At 45.0% G+C, this 20,655-nt stretch overlaps 1 protein-coding gene across 1 annotated transcript in view; it reads left to right on the top strand. All coding sequences in view use genetic code 11, as the record gives it.

Annotated features, from left to right (window-relative positions):
* EGR_09047 (Ryanodine receptor 44F) overlaps positions 1-20,636 on the top strand; it is a gene marked incomplete at both ends in the record, with an annotated part of 30,883 nt that extends 10,247 nt beyond the window's left edge. Inside the window, 42 exons of the mRNA XM_024498296.1 lie at positions 118-390; positions 609-713; positions 1,933-2,120; positions 3,178-3,337; positions 3,884-4,037; positions 4,380-4,464; positions 4,552-4,672; positions 4,814-5,027; positions 5,107-5,184; positions 5,863-5,986; positions 6,065-6,172; positions 7,166-7,276; positions 7,468-7,585; positions 7,960-8,080; positions 8,486-8,640; positions 9,086-9,469; positions 9,685-9,867; positions 10,152-10,331; positions 10,441-10,619; positions 10,863-10,984; positions 11,066-11,315; positions 11,864-12,112; positions 12,272-12,390; positions 12,596-12,753; positions 12,845-13,120; positions 13,194-13,692; positions 13,769-13,932; positions 13,973-14,121; positions 14,199-14,500; positions 14,680-14,835; positions 14,909-15,148; positions 15,398-15,757; positions 15,945-16,120; positions 16,204-16,422; positions 16,575-16,763; positions 16,869-17,168; positions 17,241-17,706; positions 17,893-17,990; positions 18,874-19,041; positions 19,537-19,677; positions 20,022-20,172; positions 20,290-20,636. Of these exons, the coding sequence (XP_024347304.1) occupies positions 118-390; positions 609-713; positions 1,933-2,120; positions 3,178-3,337; positions 3,884-4,037; positions 4,380-4,464; positions 4,552-4,672; positions 4,814-5,027; positions 5,107-5,184; positions 5,863-5,986; positions 6,065-6,172; positions 7,166-7,276; positions 7,468-7,585; positions 7,960-8,080; positions 8,486-8,640; positions 9,086-9,469; positions 9,685-9,867; positions 10,152-10,331; positions 10,441-10,619; positions 10,863-10,984; positions 11,066-11,315; positions 11,864-12,112; positions 12,272-12,390; positions 12,596-12,753; positions 12,845-13,120; positions 13,194-13,692; positions 13,769-13,932; positions 13,973-14,121; positions 14,199-14,500; positions 14,680-14,835; positions 14,909-15,148; positions 15,398-15,757; positions 15,945-16,120; positions 16,204-16,422; positions 16,575-16,763; positions 16,869-17,168; positions 17,241-17,706; positions 17,893-17,990; positions 18,874-19,041; positions 19,537-19,677; positions 20,022-20,172; positions 20,290-20,636 (8,340 nt within the window). The remainder of the gene's footprint in view (positions 1-117; positions 391-608; positions 714-1,932; positions 2,121-3,177; positions 3,338-3,883; positions 4,038-4,379; positions 4,465-4,551; positions 4,673-4,813; positions 5,028-5,106; positions 5,185-5,862; positions 5,987-6,064; positions 6,173-7,165; positions 7,277-7,467; positions 7,586-7,959; positions 8,081-8,485; positions 8,641-9,085; positions 9,470-9,684; positions 9,868-10,151; positions 10,332-10,440; positions 10,620-10,862; positions 10,985-11,065; positions 11,316-11,863; positions 12,113-12,271; positions 12,391-12,595; positions 12,754-12,844; positions 13,121-13,193; positions 13,693-13,768; positions 13,933-13,972; positions 14,122-14,198; positions 14,501-14,679; positions 14,836-14,908; positions 15,149-15,397; positions 15,758-15,944; positions 16,121-16,203; positions 16,423-16,574; positions 16,764-16,868; positions 17,169-17,240; positions 17,707-17,892; positions 17,991-18,873; positions 19,042-19,536; positions 19,678-20,021; positions 20,173-20,289) is intronic.
* Between the last annotated feature and the right edge of the window lie 19 nt (positions 20,637-20,655).

Below are 20,655 nucleotides of genomic sequence, written 5' to 3'. Positions count from 1 at the left end.
ACGGTAGACGATGCGTCAATCAGATACTTTGAGGCTCAATCATTTGCCAACCCTAAGCAACTCAGCACTTTAAATCTTTCCTTCACTGCTGAAAACAGCCGTCTTTCCACCTTCAAGGACTTCAATACGACGGGTCTCTTCTTCCCCTGCGTCAGTATGACAGCTCGGGCCAGCGCCCGATTCGTTTTGGGTGGTACTCATGGGAAGTTGAAACATGGACCTCCAGCCGGGTATGCGCCGATTATAGATGCGTTGCAGCCCTCACAAAGGTTGCGACTTGAACCCGTCTTCTCCTTCGGTCGGTTGGATAAGTCGATATTCTCGGGACCGTTGGCATCTCCACTGCCCTCACAAGATGTCTTCGTGCCAGTGCCTATCAGCACTGATAAGGTAGGTGCTGAAATGAAGTACTCCCCTGTCCCCGACTTCTACAATTCTAGTAAATGTTTCATTAGCGTACAAGGGTAAGAAAATCCGCAAATTTTGTGGTAGAAGCGGATAGGTCGAACTACTTTGAAGCCACAACAACAACTTTGTTAAACTGAATACTTCATTGCAATGAAGGTAGTATGATCCATTGTACCTCATTTCATTATCTTCCATCCCAGATACACCTTCCCAACGTTGTGGAACGCATCCGAGACAAGCTGGCGGAAAATTTGCACGAATTATGGTCGATGCGGAAGATCGAGCAGGGCTGGGCGTTCGGTGAGGTAATTCTCGCCTTTTAAATCCACTGAAGAGTGTTTATAAGTTGATTTGATTTGAATAGACCTCTTTCGGGCAGTGGTGGCTGATATAAGATTAATTTCTAAAAGTGGTTTGAGATGTGTCCCTTCCTCCTTTAAAAAGTAAAATGGGCAGAAGTTACTCCCAAAAAGAATGCGTAAGTTTCCTTTTACTTCATAATTAAAAATGCAATTTTGACTTCATACAATGAAATGGAAGCTTTTGACGCCCTTTTTTATGCTCGTTGATCCAGAAATCGCCCATTTTGTTTTGCTCAATCATCATCACATATCCTGATCGCCTATTGGTTGAAGATAAGCTGGAATCGGAAAGTGCTGTACTCTTCATCTGGGTTTGTAGAGTCAACTGACGAAAAATTTGATGCCCTGACTACCACTGTCCTAATCAAGCTGCCTTCTTTGATGTCCCCACGGTATTAATGAGACCATTGGAGTTGATGGCGAAGGGCTAGGTAAACAGGACAGACGGGCGACTGAAAGGTTGCAGAATGCGTAGGCTAACCAAGCGTCGACACAGCGGTGTCCAAGTGAAGAGAAACGACTTGTAGAACTGAGATGAAGGTGGAGGCACAAATTTACTTCATAGCTTCCTCAATTTACTGGCGAGACCTCAGTTTGTCGGTCCTGACGGACCTCTTATGTTGCATTTTCTCACATGTAAACTACACTGAAATGCATTTTTTTGCACCGTATCCTTTTCATTACAAACTTGTGATCAAACCCACGGCTTATTCATATTGGTCTGACTCAAAACCTAGCTTTTCTTCTGTTCCATTTGATTCTTTTCCCGTTGAATCGTACTGATGCCAAGCTCTCGAGATTGAACACACCATTTACCAAAATCCTGCAGAAAAGTCTGCCTCAGTTACGTCTCTGTTTATTTCTGGGTTATGCTGACGGCTGACAAACAGGAGGTATCGCCCCTAGTCTCCATATTCAATTCTTCACGCTAGCTCTAAAGCATTGGGATAATAGGCCGTATTTCTCTCCTAAGAGCGGAAGGTTTTCATTATAGAGGTCCAGGCCCTAAATAACACTACTTAAATGAGGTCCGAAACACGAAAGATCCGAAATAAATTAACTAAGGCACGATCCTACCTGAATACAGCTTAAGAGGTTGCGAACAAACGAAAAATGGGTTGCAACTTGGCAGCAATGTACCCCTAGTCTTCGTGCCTTCTAGCGCCGCGATGAGGGGAGACGTCGGCATCCCTGCCTGTGCGCATTCGATAAGTTGCAGCAGCAAGAGCGGCAGTACAATGTGACAATGGCGCTGGAAAATTTGAAGACCATCTTTGCTCTGCGCTACAACATCGGCTATGAGAGTCTGCCCGAGGGCACTCGCATGAGGACGATCAAGCTAGGCGCTTCGTAAGCGACTCCTTCGTCTTCCTTCCTTCCTTCCTTCCTTCCTTCCTTCCTTCCTTCCTTCCTTCCTTCCTTCCTTCCTTCCTTCCCTCCTTTCACTTTGCTTTGTGTCACTGATTACCAGGTAGTTCTTGTAAAAGTGAACCTACCGACCACGTCTCATTCCGCTTTGAGAGAGCGCGAGTAGGTGTTGTGACTAGCAGTTAGTTAGATTAGCGATACTTGCTTTCCTCACAGTCCGAGCATTCTTGAGTAGTTCCAATACTAGAATGCAGAAAACCTTTTCTAAGCCAACGCGATGTTTCGGGTGTGGCAACTGTTGTCTTCCGATGAGTGAAAAAAGTCACGCCTTGAACAAGATAGCGATTATGAAAGGTTCCCTTACTTACTTTCAAGTAAGTATTGTATGGAAGATAAACGTCTGAAGGTTGTGGCGCGTTATTGAACAAGTATTGATGGAACTCAACTAGGCATTAGATAGAGGGACTATGGACGACTCCCTCGAACCAGACGCGATTAGTGTGCTACGCAGCGTCTGAATTACTCTTGAAACGCCTGTAATTGAAGAGGATGGCTGGAAGATGAGATGTGAAAAATGACACCTTACATTTTCGACCAGCAAATTTAGTCTGTAACTGCAGCCAAAGTACCAAATAAAATGTGACTAGCAGTATCTTAAAAACGCTTTTTCGACAAATTTTGCTGTGTCGACTTAGCCCAATCAAATCAACCAATCATTTATGCCTACCCCCTGTATACTACTTTAATCAAGAAGTAGCACCAATGATTGTACTGATCTACTCGCCCTAAAAAGGTCTTACAAGCATTCACAACAAGCTAAGAAAGTATTATGGGTGTCACCTTTTTCAAATTTGTCAAATTTCTAGGCAGTTGCATAGAGTAAATTTGGAAGCAAAATGCTGAGGAAGTAAATATGTTTACCACGCACAATATCGGGCTACCGTAGAAGTTCGTGCGTTCTTCAGTGTAGCTCGCTGCGGTGGCTCGGTAAAATTTTGAAGGAGTCGCAATGTCTAACCCCACTTTTTTATGCTGCCAGGTATACCCAATCAAATGGCTACAAACCACAGCCCTTGGATCTCTCGGCCATTCGTCTCTCGTCCCGTTTGGAGACCCTCGTCGATGAGTTGGCGGAGAACACGCACAATATTTGGGCGAAGGATCGCATTCATCAGGGGTGGACTTATGGATCTACTGAGGTAGGGTGATTAGTTCTAGTTCAACACACATCAGCGCTATCTTTTAACTGTCCATTTTAAACCAAATCTCTCACTTGACAGCATATTTCAGTCTCAGTTGCTCGAGTCGAATGCATTCCGCTAGAGAATTGTTATGAACTAGTAGTTTGTGAGCTCATAAAGGTTGCGCTCTTCATGAAAAATCCGGTAGGTAGGAGGCATCGGATAGGGTCTCAATGCCGTAGGTCGGAGTACGCTTGAAGTTCAGGATTTGGACATGGAGTTTGGGATTCGCTCCTTAAAGTGCTGTCCTAGACGGGGACCCAGACTCTTTCGAATCAGCTTGAGGTAAAAAGGCGTATCGACACGCATAGAGCGTACCTCCACGCAATAATGGCCAATCAGGAGAAAATGCGTGGACTGTAAATGTTCCTAGAAGACTAGGAAATAAGACGCAAAGAGGAAACTTGGCAGGAACTTCCAGATCACTTTAATTTTTCTTCCATATTCATTGAGCAAACCAAATCTCTGCCAAATTTGCACCGATTTTGACTGTGTGATTGGCAGGACAATACTCAAAAACGCAGTCCTCACTTGGTCCCCTACTCGGAGGTGAATGCAAACATCAAGAAGATGAACAGGGAATCCGCTACCGATGCTGTCAAGACCTTGCTAGCCTACGGCTACGTTATTGAACCCGTCTCCGGCGAGTCCGAACAAAGTATGTCCGCTGCATCTTCACTATTACCCCCATGTTTGCTTCTCATGATAAGTTCATCAATGTGTTGAGGCCTGTTCTAGGTCAAGTAAGTAGGCGGTGTGTTGCCGTGTAACTGCTAATACCATGCGTAAGTGATAGACATCACTTGGCTAAGTTTTTTGGTGTGAAGTCTTGTGGTTGCATAGGAGTGAATAAGACTCCTCAGAGCGACTTCCCTTGGACGCTTCTGAGGGTTTACTTGTAAATATTTGACTTGGTATTTCTCCAGCCGCATAATAACTTTCTGTACATTTTTCCCCTTTTAAACTGGTCCATTAATGCTATTGTATCCTTATTTTCAAGCTCGAGAGAATCCACTGGACGTGTTGGAAGAGGCGACCATGAATTATCGCGCGGCCTCCTCTAAAGCTGTCACTAGAGGCAAATGGTGAGTTTCCATGTGCATCAACTGGTAGTGCCTCGATCGAGTACTTGAACTGCCAGTTGAGTGTTCTTCCGCACTCTAATTACTTAGGTACTACGAGGTGGAACTCCTCACCTATGGCATGGTGCGTGTCGGTTGGGCTACCAAAAATGCTCCTGCCGCCACCACAACTGGCATGAGTGGCTCCTCCTATTCATTCGCTCCTGAACAGGTAGCTTTCCAGCTTCCTTTCACTGACTTTGTGATAGTCATAGTGGGTGCATTTTTATCCCAGTTTGGAAGTTTCAATGAGACTACGGAGATTCTGCTGAGTAACGATGCTCGATCTTGTTAACTTACATCCGTTCCCCAGCTCAAACTGATAGGCGGTTTCCTTCTTATAAATCGGAGTGCACTAAACACTCCTTTGGATAAGGTTGAAGATTGGTTTATTTCTCGACTTTTGATGCTTCTCTGGTCGTTGCTTCAGGCTCGCAAGTACCATCGCGATGGCCGACCTTATGGGAAGCGCTGTGAACCCGGTGATGTCATCGGGTGTATGCTGAACCTCAACGAGCGGTCGATAAGTGGGTTTCGATGTTCCTTCTCCCCATACCAACTTTCAGAATGGACTATTTTTATGACTCCCTTTTTACTCTCTTTCAGCGTTCTCACTGAATGGTGAGATTATGATGGATCCGATGGGTCAGGAGATTGCATTCAAGGATATAAAAGTCAATCACGGTGAGCAAGAGAATGTTTTGAACAAAACATCTTTTTATTCAGAAGGGGAACATGTGCATAGATAGGATAAAAAGTTGCTCTCATCTGGATTGGCAATGCATTCATTTTCCATTCCTGAGGAGGACATAGGTCTTGGAAAGAAGGTGGTTAATTTTCTGCTTGGTAATATCCAAAAAGAGGTATTTCCTGCAATGGAATCGCTCCGTAGAACTAGCTCGTTTAGAAAGGGTATACTTTACTTCTGGATATCTGGTCTTAAAAATGATATTTTTTGCTGCGAAATTTTCTTAAACGAACGCAGATTTAGTGTATCACTTCAATGCATGGTGTTTATTATGTGTCCAATACCATTTTTGGCATTCCTCAACAGACGCAAAAATTCAGTATGTAAGCCTGATACCTGTTTTATTTACATATAAGCATAAGGTCAAGTGCTAGCAATTGTACAGGTCAAGTTCACTTCTAATGGTGTTTAGCATACCTCTTAGAAGCAGCATTCCTTTTCTTTATCTATCTTAAAAAAGCTTTTGTGTAATAATGAAACGAGTTATTTTCTTGCTACAAATACTTATCAACGAGAATTTGAGCGACATGAACAGCAATCCTCCGCATATTTTCTGCATTTAAAGTTGCCACTGACTGTATTTAAATTGGCACTATTTCTTGTATGTTGTAAAGGATTCGTGCCAGCTTTCACACTGGGGTCAGGACAACAGGTTCGCATAAACTTTGGCAACGTTGTTCAAACCCTCAAATACTTTACCATCTGTGGTCTGCAGGAAGGCTACAGCCCATTCGCTGTGTGAGTTTTCCTTGAGTTCAGTGGGGAGAACTGATAGTACGTAGAGCTAATTCGACTTTTTTCTAACCCTACCTCCAGAAATATGAGCCATCCAGTCCCAATGTGGTACAGCAAGGTGGATGCTTCCTTGTTCAGAGATCTCAAGCCGAATCATAGCCGGCTGGAAACCAAGGTTTCCGGCGCATAGTGAGTTTTACCATTTAACTTCATTTGCTAACTCACGGCCGCTCAAGACTGCTCGATGCGGCACCAGTACTGCAAGAAAAGTTGAAGAAACACTGGCTGCTCACTGAATAGCACCATTTCACCAACTATTTGTAGTTTGGTCGATTCGAAATCGGCTTGCTATCTTTGTTTCATAACGATGTCTCAATTAATGACAGGAAAGGGAAGAAAAACCGTACATTATTTTTTTTATTTAAGTAGTATATACTAGAAGCATGCGATTTTATTTACCTTACCCCCAAGTTTGCATTCCCGTAAACTGGTTAAACTACAAATAGTGCACATTTTCAGTTTTAAGTTTCAACAGAGGTAGTTTACCCGTATTGGGTACTTCGTGCCTAGGGTCATTTCTATCGTCCCGCCCCTTCCCGTCTGTTTGTTTTAAGTGAGGACACGTCCAATGGTACTTACCTGCCTGTTAATGCTACCCGCCAGGCTAGATCCGTGGGGCATTAAATGTGGTAGTGTAGCGTCCCGATACTCCCTGAAGACGAAAGAAGCCACAATACTCGGGCAGAATACATATATTCAGGACGGAGAAGGTGTCTGGGCTATTGGCATGGCCCAAAAGGCCAGCCCCACCCAGCGAGGTACAAGGGGGCTAATTCAAAGTCCAAAAGTGGCGCCTCACCAGAACCGAGGGATAAACCACTATCGTATTACTGTAGCTTTACACCCATCAAAAGATACTTGACCGATGCTAGTATGTATGAGACAAGGGAGCACGGATATTCTGTTCAGATAAAATCAACAGATGAAGTGGGCATTGAAGGTGTGGAAATGTCAGGACGTAGAAGTAAATTTACTACCTTGAGGAGATCGCCTGCTCAATCACGTACAGAAAAACTTTGATCGAATAAGCTGCAGGAATGGTCGATCATTGGTAGGGATAAGTAGGGGTAAAAGGTTCGAAGTGGAACATAAATCTAATTTCAAGCTTTGCATTAAAAATAGTCCCCCCGTGATAAATATCTTGGCTAAATCGCCAAGTCCAACTGGGCTGCACCAGATGGAGTACTTGCGACTGAGCTTGGGCATCCAATGCAAGTCGCATTTCACCACACGGTGAGTCAGCATGCTCTGTTGCATGAAGGCATGCCCTAGACACTAAAAGTTTGGTCACATAACCGCATCCAATTCCATCGATTCGTCAATTTGCGTGTCCATGTCATGCAGGAGGGCGCACTTGTGTCTTTCTACTGATTAATTGTGTCTTTTTACTGATTAAAGCTTAAGTAGAACTTTTTGTCGTATAGGTCACTGGCAGATCGAAGAGCGAATTTGGATCATCTACGCAAGCAACTTGAACCGGAGGACTATCATCATCACGGGATTGGCATGGGAGGACCGGCCAATATCGATCTCATGACGCAGGTTGGATGTTTCACTATGCTACTTAAAGGTTATATGAGTAGTCTTTTCCATTAACGGAGAATGGTTGGTAATGTGTCGCTGGATTTTGGGAGTATTGTTCAAATTCTAGGGAAATTAGATTAACGAAATACATATTTATATTATTTGTGCAAGGTCGGCCGTAGCCTTGGTATTTTTTGGGCCGTACTTTTAGCTGTGGAACGTAATTAAGTCCTCATGACAAACTGTTTATACCGATGCATTCACAACTAAAATTACCGTTACTTTAATCTATATTAATTAACGGCGATATTTGTCAGCTCCCATAACTCCTGTTCTTCATCTGGAGTCCAGCCAAAGTTCAATAAGTTACGTGTTATTACACGTACTTTTAGGAAATTGGAGCTGCGGGGTTGGAAGTTCGTGACAGACGCGGCAAGAGAGCTCGTCTGGCGAACGTTTTCAGGAAAACGCGTCCACGAGACGTCTCTCCCGATGTCACAAGCGGGTATTCGGGTGAGCTACTGATTAGGCTTTAAAAATCTCCTTCTCAAAGGAAATGTAGGACTTGAATGCTTATCTTCATAAGATAGACACCAGCGACACCCAAATGTAGCGCCGCAACTTTTCAAATCGAGTACGGTGTCGCAAATATGCAGCACGTGTTTAGTATCAGTTAACCTTTGATAGTAAAGTAAATTTCGGAACTTTTAAAGCTACAGATGCTTAAATGCCCTTGGTTTTTTGAGCAACGCATTAATTGGTTCCTTCGGTAGTAAAATCATTAGTGTCAATGTTTTTGTATCACCAGAGCCTCAAATATTCGACATGTCAAACAGTACTCACTAGATCGGAGAGCTCGTGCATATATTTTGACAACCTGCTGAGTTGGTATGAATCTGTTTATGTTTGGGTGTTTAGCAGGTGCAGGCGGTGTGAGTCTAGTAAGTGGCAGTGCTAGCACTTCAGGCATAGTTGGAGGTAAGAAAGGGGACCCTGCAACCGCCAGTCAAACCTCTACAGGGGCCCATGAAGGATCTCCTGGACCTGCGGGAGAGGAATTTGAACTTCTTCTCGTAAGAAATTTACTTTGTTTCCTGTTTTTGAGGGTTTTTGGCGCATTTTTTCGAGAATTCGCAACTTATTTTAATTGGACCAATCAGATTCAGGGACCATGAATTATCCACCAATTAAAAACGGATTTAATAGAGCTGTTGAAAGGTGATTAAAAAAACGTATTTATAGGGCAGTGCAAGTGGTATTTTGACCGTTTTGGCAACATAAAGGCAATCTTTTAGAAAAATCAGCCGAATGTTTTAAAGTCGCAACTGTTTTCCTTTATTAATGTGTTAAATACTTCAGAGAATTCATTAGGAACCATTGGGTTTGTTTATTTGCAAATGAATTCTTTTTTCATCGCTAAGTTCCACTTGTGCAACATGCTTCTTTCGATACTTTAGTTCTGTAAAACGCATTCTACTAGTTTCCCATAATTGCCTTATTATGCTTTACCGCCCACAGCCTGAGCAATCCGCTTTGGACAACGCAATCGCTGATTTTATGGACGAGTTTGCCTACACTGTCCTAATTCCCCCAGGCCAGAATCCCTGTCTAGTAAATGTCGGATGGGTGGGCAGTTGTTTCAAAATCTCCAAACCCGCTTCCATAAGTGGTGGTAATCCCTTCCCCGTGGATCCCGATTTCAACGTCACTCAACTCGCTACCACCCCCGCCCCGATTGCTAAGTCGACGGTGGAAGGGGACGCGACAAGTGTTGCGAGCGAATCAAGTGCTTCGGAGAAAACGTCGACTTTGGGGAGTACAACAGAGACGGATAAATTCTTGAACTTTGCGGAGGTGCGACAAGTCGCTGTGTGTTTGCTACATGACGACCTAACGCTAAAGGTGGGTTCTAGTGTTAATTGAGATGCATTTTAACCAATGTGCTATCACTGAATAGTCTTAATTTACTCGCAAACTGCCATCTTATCAACCGGGTGCTCTAGCGCAGACGCCTTACAGTCGAAAATCGCTGGACTTTCCCCAATCGCAATTCATTAGCAAACCCCTAGTTGACCTTGATTTTTTGATCCTCCTTCGATGCCTCTTCCTGCTCCCAGTCGGCAGTCGCAGAGCGCTCCTCCTTCCTCGTAAACGTGGGCGACTTGATTCAGAAGATTTCCACACCTGAAGACATCGGGAAGCGGGTGAGTCAGGGCTTGGCAGTGACCTGCTGGGTGGATACCGCCTCCGGCACTCTTGGTTTTCGGCTCAACGATCGCGACACACTCATTAGATTCCAGGTAAGTCAGTCCATCCTCAAATGAGCGATAAATGTAACCGAGGCAGTAGGATTTACGACTTGGATTTTTCCATTTGGCCTTATCTTAGTTTCCTTCCCTTTTTATTGTACTTTTCCATTAATCTTTCGATCTCATCACTACTGATTGTTTACTTCAGTAAGCACTACCACTCTCTAATTGACCAGTTTAAAACTAATCCAGAATTAGAGAAAGACACTTAGAATCTCTGAGTACAGCAACTTACTCTATGGGCTCTGTTTATGGTGGTACAATTGTCTAAATAGGTTGAGCCTTCGACCCACCTCTTTGCCGCCGTCTTCGTTCGTCCAACGGCTCGTGACTGTGTCCAATTTGAATTGGGCCGTCGGTCGCGTTACCACCTGCCACTAACTGCAGGCATGCTGCGTCCACCACGGCGCGCCAACATGCCGATGCCACATCGACTTAATGTCCAGGCGATTGAGGTGAGGTTATCTCTACTGCCAAGGGGTTATCCGTTATCATTTTTGATGCGTTTTTAAACGGACTGACCTACAATTTCATTGTATAATGTCTCACTGTCGAAACCTACAGCGTGTCCACTGGGCGCCAGTACCGGTTGAACAATCGAAAATTCAGAGCATGAAGATGAGCGACCAACGGGGCTGGAGCATGCTGTTAGAGAATAGTGCACCTCGCCTCGTCATTCAACTACCCGAGGCGAATCGCTGCTTCTCCATTCTTGAGTTGGAGGAAATGCCAGACCTGCTAAAGTAAGCCTTTTAGTGGAGCGCTTTTTCTTGGAAAAGTTAAATTAACCTTGGTGTAACTTCATCTTTTTCAAGACCACTTATTATCTTTCTACAGTTTTTTTTCATGAAAAAAGGGGCTTTGCTCATTCTTTAACTATTTACTGATTTTAAGTGAATTGGTCCATTCCAAAAGTGACGCAATGACCCCGTCTTACAAAAGCATTCTTCTTCAACGATGATATCTTTTGTTGCTACTTTTTTCAGATTCCATGCAAAAACCCTGGCTCTCTACTGCGCTCTCTGTTGTCACGGGAACCACAATGTCGCCCAAAAGCTGACAAGCCATGTCGATCAGTACCAATTCCTCTATGTGATTCAGTCTAAATGTAAGTGTACCGGCTTTTGCCATTGCCAACCTACTTTGTTCCCATTTAAATATCATTGTTTTTTCCCACATTTCTTTGCAGACGTTCATGGTTCACTGCGTTCGGAGTTTGTTAAACTCCTACTGTCTATGCATTTGGAGAGTCCAATGAAACTGAAACAGGTCACTGGAAGGGAGTTCATTGTCCCCTTGGAGAAGGATGACCTTGAGGTCACAAAGTCACCCGCGCACGTTCTCAAGATCGTCTACGACTGGGACCCAGACCACATCCCCGCTGTGAAGGAGCATCGCAGTATTCGACCGAAGCTCATTACTGATCCATACCTTCTAATGTAAGCAGTGACGACAAAGTAGACCGGCAGTTTTGGGCATTTTTGTCTGGACGAGTGTATATTCGGCTTCGGTAGAAGCTCAGTTGGTGCGATGTTTTTCAGAATATCCTCTATTTACATCATTTTAAAAAACCTTCTATTCCAGGCTGAAACAACGCAGGAGTGAGCGAATAAAGCTATCCACAGCGTCGTAAGATCTGCCACATTTCCATCACATTAACTTTCCACGCATGGCTTCATTACCTACTCCACCTCTTCGCTTTAGGATCGCCTTTTAATGCGGCGTAGCTAGCAAATCACGTGCCAACACTCCTACGCACACCTTTACGCAACCCTCTTCTCACTCATCCTTTATCCTTTGCTTAGTGCAAGCAATAGAGGGCGCAGTTATGATCAAAATTCAAAATTTGGCGAAAAAAAATACAGAATCTGTGAAATGTGCTAAAACGAAATCAAGAGAGATTTAAGGCATGAAAGTGCATGCAGGCTAATGCCTCAAGCAACCTGTCTACTAACGTCAAATTTATGAGTGGTTTATTTCATGTTAGTCCCGGAGCTGACGGAACAGGCGTGGGCAATTTCACCATACCGACGGGAGGAGGAGAAGCTCAACCGGAGACCGTATTGAACGCTGCCATGGCCGCAGCAGGTCCTGGCGGACTTATCAAGCTCTCTGATTGTCCGCCCTTCCCATTGGATCTTCTCAAACGCCAGACATTAGATGCATTGATTGATATGGCCAACACAGGTGGACATGTTCGGGATCCATTTGGAGGCAACTTTGAACACGCGTTGTTGTGAGAACCCAGTTTCGTTGATCTGTTTTATAACTTGTCGAGCTTGTACTATAGGCAGGGTTGCAATTTCCAGGTGACATTATGTTGAAGGGACCGCCACTGATGAATTTCTTCAGACAATTTTGTCAGTGATTGCACTTTTCTTTAAATTATTTGTAGACCACTTCTTTTGATCCTCAATCATCTACTGGTAATGGGTTCACTGGACGCGGCGGATTTGGCAACTGTTCTTGGACTCCTCAGTCCAAAGCTCTTCCCAAATACACCCAGTTGGAGAGGTAATGTAGGCTTTTTGATACTTTCTCACTAATTTTTCTTGGTAAGTTGCGCACCATTTTGGTATGAGACACCAAAATGAGCGGAAATCCGCTAAGGACGCAAGGAAGATCACTCTACCGATAAATTGCTCCATTTCATCTGTGTTGTAGACGACCTTATAATGAGCAAACCATTCAAGTGATTGTTTTTATCTCCTCATCCTAGTGACACCCATCACCGGTAGTCTGCTGGAATTGCCTCTGCCTGAATCGGTTAAAATGGAGGTGTGCCATCTGTTCCATCACCTCTGTGACCTCCAACTACGTCATCGCATTGAATCCATCGTCAACTTTGCCAACACAGCAGTCAGCGAAATTCAAAATGTGAGTGACCCCATGATTTCAAAGTAGGGAAAGCTGACTGCCTTAAGCTAATCTACAAGTTCTTCTTCGTGCCACTCGACTGAATTAATAGGACCAGTTGCAGCGCTACCTGGCCATCAAAGTGGCGAATCTGCCATCGGCAGTGGCAGCACCACGGACACGCGAGTTCCGCTGTCCGCCGAACGTGCAAATTCGCAATCTTCTACACATGCCTGGACCGGGTGGTCCTTCGGGGCTGCTTGAGGAAGCCAGCTGCGCCTCTGCCTCCTCGGACAATGAGGCAATCACAGTTTTGGATTTGAGCGATAGTAGTGATGATTTGACCCTCGATGGGTACTCCAGGAATCCCTGTGCTGAAGAGATCAAGGTTGGCGTTGAACTTTGTTTTAAATTTGAGGAAAGATTTTGGTTTACTAACCGCATTCCTGTTCCTTCCGTAGGAGCTCATGCGCCTATTCCACCATCGACTAATGAACCATCTTGGCGTAGTCAAACCCGGAATTGAAGACACCTGGGACTACGAGGGAGCCATCAAATTTCTTCAGGAAGCTGCTGCAGCAGGTCTCCAACAGCTCACACCGACATCCAATACAGTAAACGTTACCACCCCCAACGCCACTGCCACTAGCCTCACCACCTCAGCATCGACGGACAGCGCTCGACATACCACGACCTCGACCACCAATACCAGCCTAGCCTCCTCTAGCTCGGAACAGCTACAATCCGAGCTGACGGAACTCTTGAATATTCCAACTCTCCTTCTTCCTGAAGGTGTCGGTGATCCAGAATCTGGGGCCTCAGGTCCGCCTTCGGCTGTGAAGGCTATCTGGAAACTGGTTTCTGGTTCCAGTGACACCAGTACTGCTAATGTTGATGGTGGAAGTGGAGCTTCTAGACAGTTGGCCCTTGGTGGGCCCGAGGAATCGAAACAGCATGGAAGTCAGTTTCTGTTCACGGCATTTCTAGTTACTTCATTATTTAGTACCACGAATATTTGATTAAAATTTTCTCATAGGAAAATTGCATCAATTAATTTTGGAGACGGTGAGCGACTGGGCTAGTAGCTCAATCATTGAGGATGTAGAGCTGATTCGGCAGATGTTTTACCTCCTCTATCGTCAGTATGGGGCTCTTGATGAGGCAAGTGGATCATCTAAAAACACCATCACTAAAGAAAATGTTATTTTTGAAAACGCTTTCTTTTCTTTGTTTGCAACAGCTTCGACTGGGACTGACGCGGACCTACGCGATCGGAAATCGGTCGAAGGAAGATGTTTCACGCTTGTTGCGTTCTCTTGGACGAATCCGTTGCCTTCTTGGTGTCCAAGTGGGTGCAAATGAGGAGATACTGTTGAAGAATTGCCTTTGGTATGCGCTGTGACCTGGTAACACACACTATTGCTTCAGTTGATTAATCCCTACCCACCATCCACATCTATCTGTAGGGACATAATGAACAACAACGTCTTCTTTCAACATCCTGATCTAATTCGGGTGCTGGCAGTGCACGAGACGGTGATGCAGTTGATGGTGCATACTCTCTCCAAGGCCTCCCTTGACTCACCCTCGGTCGCTGCTACCGCTGCTGCTGCTGCCGCTTCTACGGCCTCGGAGCTGCAGCACCAGGGTTCACTGTCGCCGCAATTGAATGCCGCAGATGCAATCTCGCTGCGTCGTCGGCAAGGTTCCGGGGGAGGCGCCGAACTGCCCGTATTGGTAGAGGAGGGCGAGGAAGCAACACTAAGTGGTACTTCAGTTACTAGCGGTGGTTGATTCGATTTTTGAATGACATGGGTTACCACAGTAAAAGCCACTGTGGATAAAATGCTGAAAGAAGGAAGCTGAGTGTTGTAAACAATGTAAATTTAAATTGATCCCCACGGTGGACTTACAGTTCTCTAACGACGGTGATTATTGTTTCTTCAGGTTCCAATCTTGGCCGAAATGTCCCTGTCGGTCCCACCGAGATGGTGGTTCAGTGCTGCCGCTTCCTATGTTACTTCTGCCGCACCTCATGGCAAAACCAAAAGGCTATGTTTGATCATCTCAGCTACATGTTGGAGAATTCTTCAATGCTACTTGGTGAGTATCCAGTCACACGCAGGAATCTCGCTTCACGTCATCAACAATATTACCCAGTCTTTTGACCCTTCAGCTCGTCCCAGTCTGCGAGGCATCTGTCCCCTAGATGTAGCTTATTCCTCTCTGATGGATAACAATGAGTTGGCATTGGCGCTTCGTGAGAAACAGTTGGAGAAGGTGGCAGTTTATCTGTCGCGTTGTGGTGTGCAGTCAAACGCAGAGCTATTAACCAAGGGATACCCGGATATTGGATGGGATCCCGTGGAGGGGGAACGTTTCCTGGACTTTTTGAGGTTCACTGTGTGGGTTAACGGTGAGTCTAGGGGAAAGGATTGATGGAGATTGCTGAAGCAGAATTGCTCAAGTCTTTAGGTTTTCAAACATCTTTTTTGAACCCTTTAATCGCCTTATGTGCTCGTAGTTTCCACCGAATCTACATTTCCATCACAGTCAGCTATTTAAAAAATTCTGCTAAAGTAGACCTCTCTCAAGATTCTAAACTCAATAACATTAGAAGCTTCCAGAATTGCCTTCTAATGCTCGTCTTTAAATCTCCTTCCAGGTGAAAGTGTGGAAGAGAATGCAAATCTCGTAGTCCGTCTCCTCATCCGCCGCCCCGAGTGCCTTGGCCCAGCTCTTCGTGGCGGTACCAAGTCGGTATCGAGTCGCCGACAACGCCTCAACTCGCAATCTATCGGTCAGTCTGTAGTCGTCGGCAGTGGTGGTGGTGGTAGCGAGGGCATGGATCAGCTCGCTCCACCTGGTAGCCCTGACGCCGCTGGTGGTGGTGGCGCAGGGGGCGGTCCAGGAGGCGGTGTCAACAGCGCCGGTAGCACTACCGGTGGCGTTGATGATGCGCACTCCACTACAGCATCAAACGCAAATGCTGCTTCATCGTCAACCGGTGGTGGTCTCCTAAAAGGTAAAAGAAGATGGGGCTAATAAGAGGGAAAGTTAATTCTTCATCCCGATGAATTTGATTTTGGAGTGGAAGTTCGACTATAAAACTAGGTTGAAGCTCCAGTCGAGTCATTTTGGATTTTCATTCTTTGTCCCACTAGAAAGGAGAATTTTGATCTCCTGAAATGTTAATCCACTTTGTGATCCAGGAATTAAGGAGGGCATAGTGATGTCTGCCCAGATCAAGTTGGTCAAAATGGCTATGGACGCCGAGGCCCAGGGTTTAAATCCCGAGGATGAAGACATGGGATGGCGAACGGTGTTAATGGACTACGAAGACTGCAATCTCTTCGCCCCATTGCCCTACAACTTCAGTAGCCTTCCGGTGGGTTGACTAAGCCAGCACAAGTAAAAGTCGCTATTCAATCATAAAAAAGTCAACGGTGATGATTTTTTTGTTACTTGCAGCCGGAGGAAGATGAAGACTATGTTGATTTGGGCGCCGCAATACTCACCTTCTACGCAGTTTTGGTGGATCTTTTGGGTCGTTGTGCTCCCGAACTGGACGCGTCCAAAAGTGAGTCGGTGAGAGGTCGAGCAATTTTGCAATCCCTTGTCTCGATGCAAGATTTGGAGGGAGTGCTCTCGTTGCGATTCATCCTTCCCCCACCGAAATTGGAAATGCAGGTTAGTGGTGAAAACGGGCTCACAGCTCACCAACACGAAGATGCCTTTTTAATCGCGTAGTGTGCTAATGTAGTATTTTTTCTCTAGGAATCTTAGTTTATATGTTTATACCTACTGGCCAGACCTCATATCTCCGCAATCCTTGTCCATAGATGAATGCCGAAGGCCTTGAGCAGTGGGTAGACAGATCACCAATGCCTCCTGGTCTCCTACCTGAGCATAAAGCGGCCGTTGTGCTCTTTATGGAACGCGTTTATGGCCTCACTGATTCGGACACCTTCGTCCGTCTCCTCGAAAATGCTTTCCTTCCTGATATGCGTGCAGTCACGCTACTTGATTCTGTAAGTCGTGTCTAGTCCTCACTTCTGGTAATGGAGTGCCAACTTCCGGCTCTTAAATGACCCTTGAGCGATGGTAGATATTGAGCCACCCCGCTCTTTTTTTAGGCACAACGCGGTGTCACCGCGAGTGACATGACTCTGGCATTGAATCGATACATCTGCGGTTCTGTCCTGCCCCTGCTCACTCGCTACGCCCACTTCCTTGCTGTGAACGAAGTTACCGCAGGTCTACTTGAATCCACGCTCCACACTGCCTACCGCCTAGCCACCTGTCGTTCGATAACCAACAACCAACGAGACGTAGTTAGCGACTTTCTCGTTGCGTTAGTCGAGCACATTCAACCTTTTTCAATGACCAGTCTCATTCGCAAGATCGCCAAGAATATGCGCATTGTCGGACGAGAGGTCACTACAAGTTCACCTCTGCTTAACTACTTTCAGCAATTTTCATTCAAACATTAGTTTTCTCCCTTTTAGTCGGTGGTATCCCTGCGTGTGTTGACTACCTTCTATCAGCGATTTGGAGCCTACTACAGCTCCGAGGGTTGGACTGCTGAGTACTCTAGTGGTGGAGGTGACACCAAAGTTGGTGTTGGTGTCGGCAGTGGTGGAGGAAGCAGCGGAGGGGCATCAAAACCGAGTAGAACGCAAAGGGTCTCGGTAGCAGGCAGCGGTGCCATGCGGGATCTAAGCGATACCTCGTTTGTTCGATCGACGGCTGTTGGAACGACCGCAACAGCGACAGAAGAGGAGAAAAACCTAACTGCAGAGCTCTTTAGTCTCATTTTTAACAACCTCTCATGTCGTCGATATGATGCGGAGTTGTATGTCTACGCGTTGCCATGTCTGACAGCAATCGGTTGTGCACTGCCTCCCGATTACTGCTCTTCGCATTGGGATGCGCAATCGAGGATCGGAGAAGATGACACCATGGGACTCGATGGTCAGTTTTGGCTTAAAGTTGACCATTCCACACGAGGGGTCCGTAAAAACCTCTGAAAACTTAAGCAATCATAGCACTCTCAAATTTCAGCGTTTACTTATCCAACTAGTTTAGTAATTGGTTGAAACGCCTTAGTTAACTGTGGCTAGTTAGTAAACCACACAAATTTTTCTGCTCGTCTTGCAGTTTCTGTTCATCCCGGTGGACCAGACAGCGCAGCAGACTTGCGAGGATCCAACCAACAGCACGAAAGCTTCAGACCCACTCCTCTTGTAACCTCATCAGTAAGTTTACCCCATTGATGTTTTTAAAACGAACTATTGTGAATAATATGTTTGCTTTCCTGACATTTTTAATAAGGACTTTGATGTAAATGTGGGAACTGATTTTGTGGTAAACTTTTAGTCGGCCATCTCGGTAAACCCAATGGCCTTTGACATTTAATTTAATTCCTTTAAAAAACGAATGAGTTTTACCTTGATTTATTTTAAATTCGGTAGTAAATACCAATTTTTATTGGGGGACTATCCAACCGCAGTTTTAATTTTTACCAATTAGATTAGTATAATACATCGCGATGAACCAATTAGATCTCAGTATTCACCGCAAAATCTAGCGTTTTTATTGGCTAGTCGCAATCATGGTTCAGTCTAATATAGAATTTGAATTTCGATGTTTTGCTTAAATTTGTATTATCTTCACAGCAAATAAGTTTATTTATTTGTGTGAAGGCTGTGTTTAATCTACAAATGCCAGGTCTGTTATGAAGCCCAACATTTATAACTCCTATCATATGATTGGGTGATTGAGAATAGGCGTAATTATTGAAATTAGACCATTTTATAGGTATTGTCTCATTTCTATCTACATTTAGCACCTTTTGTGGGTTGTTACATGAATAATAATCGTCCCTTAAAGTCATTGTAAAGAGGCATTTTTACTATCGGAGGTGAAAGTTACTTCTATCTATGGTTTTTTCGACATTTAAATTGCCATTGTGCCTGAACAGAATAAACTTAGTAAAATGTACCGGAAACTTCATATTTAATGGCCTAATATTCCATAAACACACATTACTTCGTCCTGCACCCTAGATGGCTTCACACCATCTGGCCAGTAGCATGATGTTGCCTCCTGTGTGACGTGATTAGTTGGGTCCACTTGCAGATCAAACTACCAGCGGCACTGAGCATTCTGGTTGACCAATTCGCCAAGCACTGCCACGACACTTGGGCGCAGGAGTTGGTGGATCAGGGCTATATCTACGGATTGACACTGGACGAGGCGAGACGTACCCACCCCAATATACGGTCTTATCACTCGCTATCCCAACGGGTAGGCTGTTTATACCTCTGTTTGTCCATTAAGCTGTCTTTCTAATGGCTTGTCCATTAGTTCACCCATTCACCCATCCACTTCTCTACCCCAGATCCATCTTGACTTTATTAAATCTAGTCCTTCCATCTAGGCACCCCCTCCTAAACCATTCACTTAGTGTGTCATCCACCGATCTACCTATTCAACTTGGACCTCTTCGCCCTATGTCCTTCCGTCTATTCACTCTTACAAAGGATTGACTGACTATCCATCTGCGTGACGCACTAACTTGCTATTTGTTTAGCTACCCTCTCATTCAGTCCTCCGTCTGTCGGTATAACCTTCCACCAGTCTGCATATGTACTGGTTTTTATCCACTATCTTACCCAATTTTTTGTTCTATGTGGATTTCAAATTAGCCACCTTCTGTCCCGAGCTCATGGATGGCGGCCTTATTCAATCTCCAACTGGACAAATTGATTGCATTTTCATATGTTCTCCTCCATTTTTTAGGATCAAATGCGCTACATTCAGCCGGTGACAGAGACTCTGCGTGCAATGCTCGCTCTTGGCTGGACCATCGATCCTTCAGGAGTATGCCATGAGGACGATGGAACTGGATTGGGTCATCGTCGAAGACAGTTTATCCACAGTGTGAGTATTTTGTCTTGCTTGAGTACTGTTTCCGGTGATATGAGGTGGCAAATGAAATGGCAAAATGAAATGGTCCTGAGTGCTCATGAACTACTGCAAACCTATCAGTATTCCTACACGCAATTGATTCTTCATTATTTTCGGGTTATCAATCTATTTATTTAGTTATAGGTAGGGTGATGCTGTTTGAGAGGTACTACGTTTACCGAATCCCATATCATTAGCACAAGTAGTTCCCCGTCAAAATTAAAAGTACCAGGTCCCACTTTCGTGGCGTGCTTAGCATAGAAGAGCTTCCCTGACTAATCAAGGTAATAAGCCTAATAAATTTTTTCTCCTTTTAGCAAACTGAAAGTCCACAGGGATACATTCCGGCTCCGAAAGACCTTCACGGGGTTAACGTGACTCGAGAATTAATCGACTTGGCCGAGCGACTGGCCGATAATGCTCATCAGATCTGGGCAAAGCAGAAGATGGAAGAACTCGAGGAAATTGGTAAGTTGCTATTGGCAACACTGTTCGGTGAAGTGGACCAATAAGTCATGTAAGGTTGAAAAAAAACAGCGCTTTTCTGTCATTTTCTACGCATATACCTTCCTGCCTTTCTCCTAGGTGGCGGTGTTCATCAACTTTTGGTGCCCTACGATATTTTGACTGATCGTGAGCGCAAACGCTACCGTCGCTTAACCCACGAGTTGATTCGGTACTTACAGTACTGGGGTTATCGTCTCTCCTACAAACCAACCAATCAGCAGGTTGATACCACAAAAACCGGGCCGGCAGCGACGACAAACGCCACGCCAAATGCAATCAAGCAGTTTGCTGGTGAACGAGGTGAAGGTGAGTGTGGTCGCGTAGTTGTAGCTGGTTGGGGAATTGTTGGCCAATGGGGAATCGTGTTCAAGACGCGGCGGGACACCGACGTGTGGCAGGCTGTCACCTTAAGAAGGGTCTTCTAGGATTAAAATATCTCTTATT

The sequence above is a fragment of the Echinococcus granulosus genome (genome assembly GCF_000524195.1).
Source record: "Echinococcus granulosus chromosome Unknown EG_S00129, whole genome shotgun sequence".
Classification (NCBI taxonomy): domain Eukaryota; kingdom Metazoa; phylum Platyhelminthes; class Cestoda; order Cyclophyllidea; family Taeniidae; genus Echinococcus; species Echinococcus granulosus.
The sequence above is the reverse complement of the archived record's forward strand: the minus strand, read 5'-3'. Positions and strand labels throughout refer to the sequence as shown.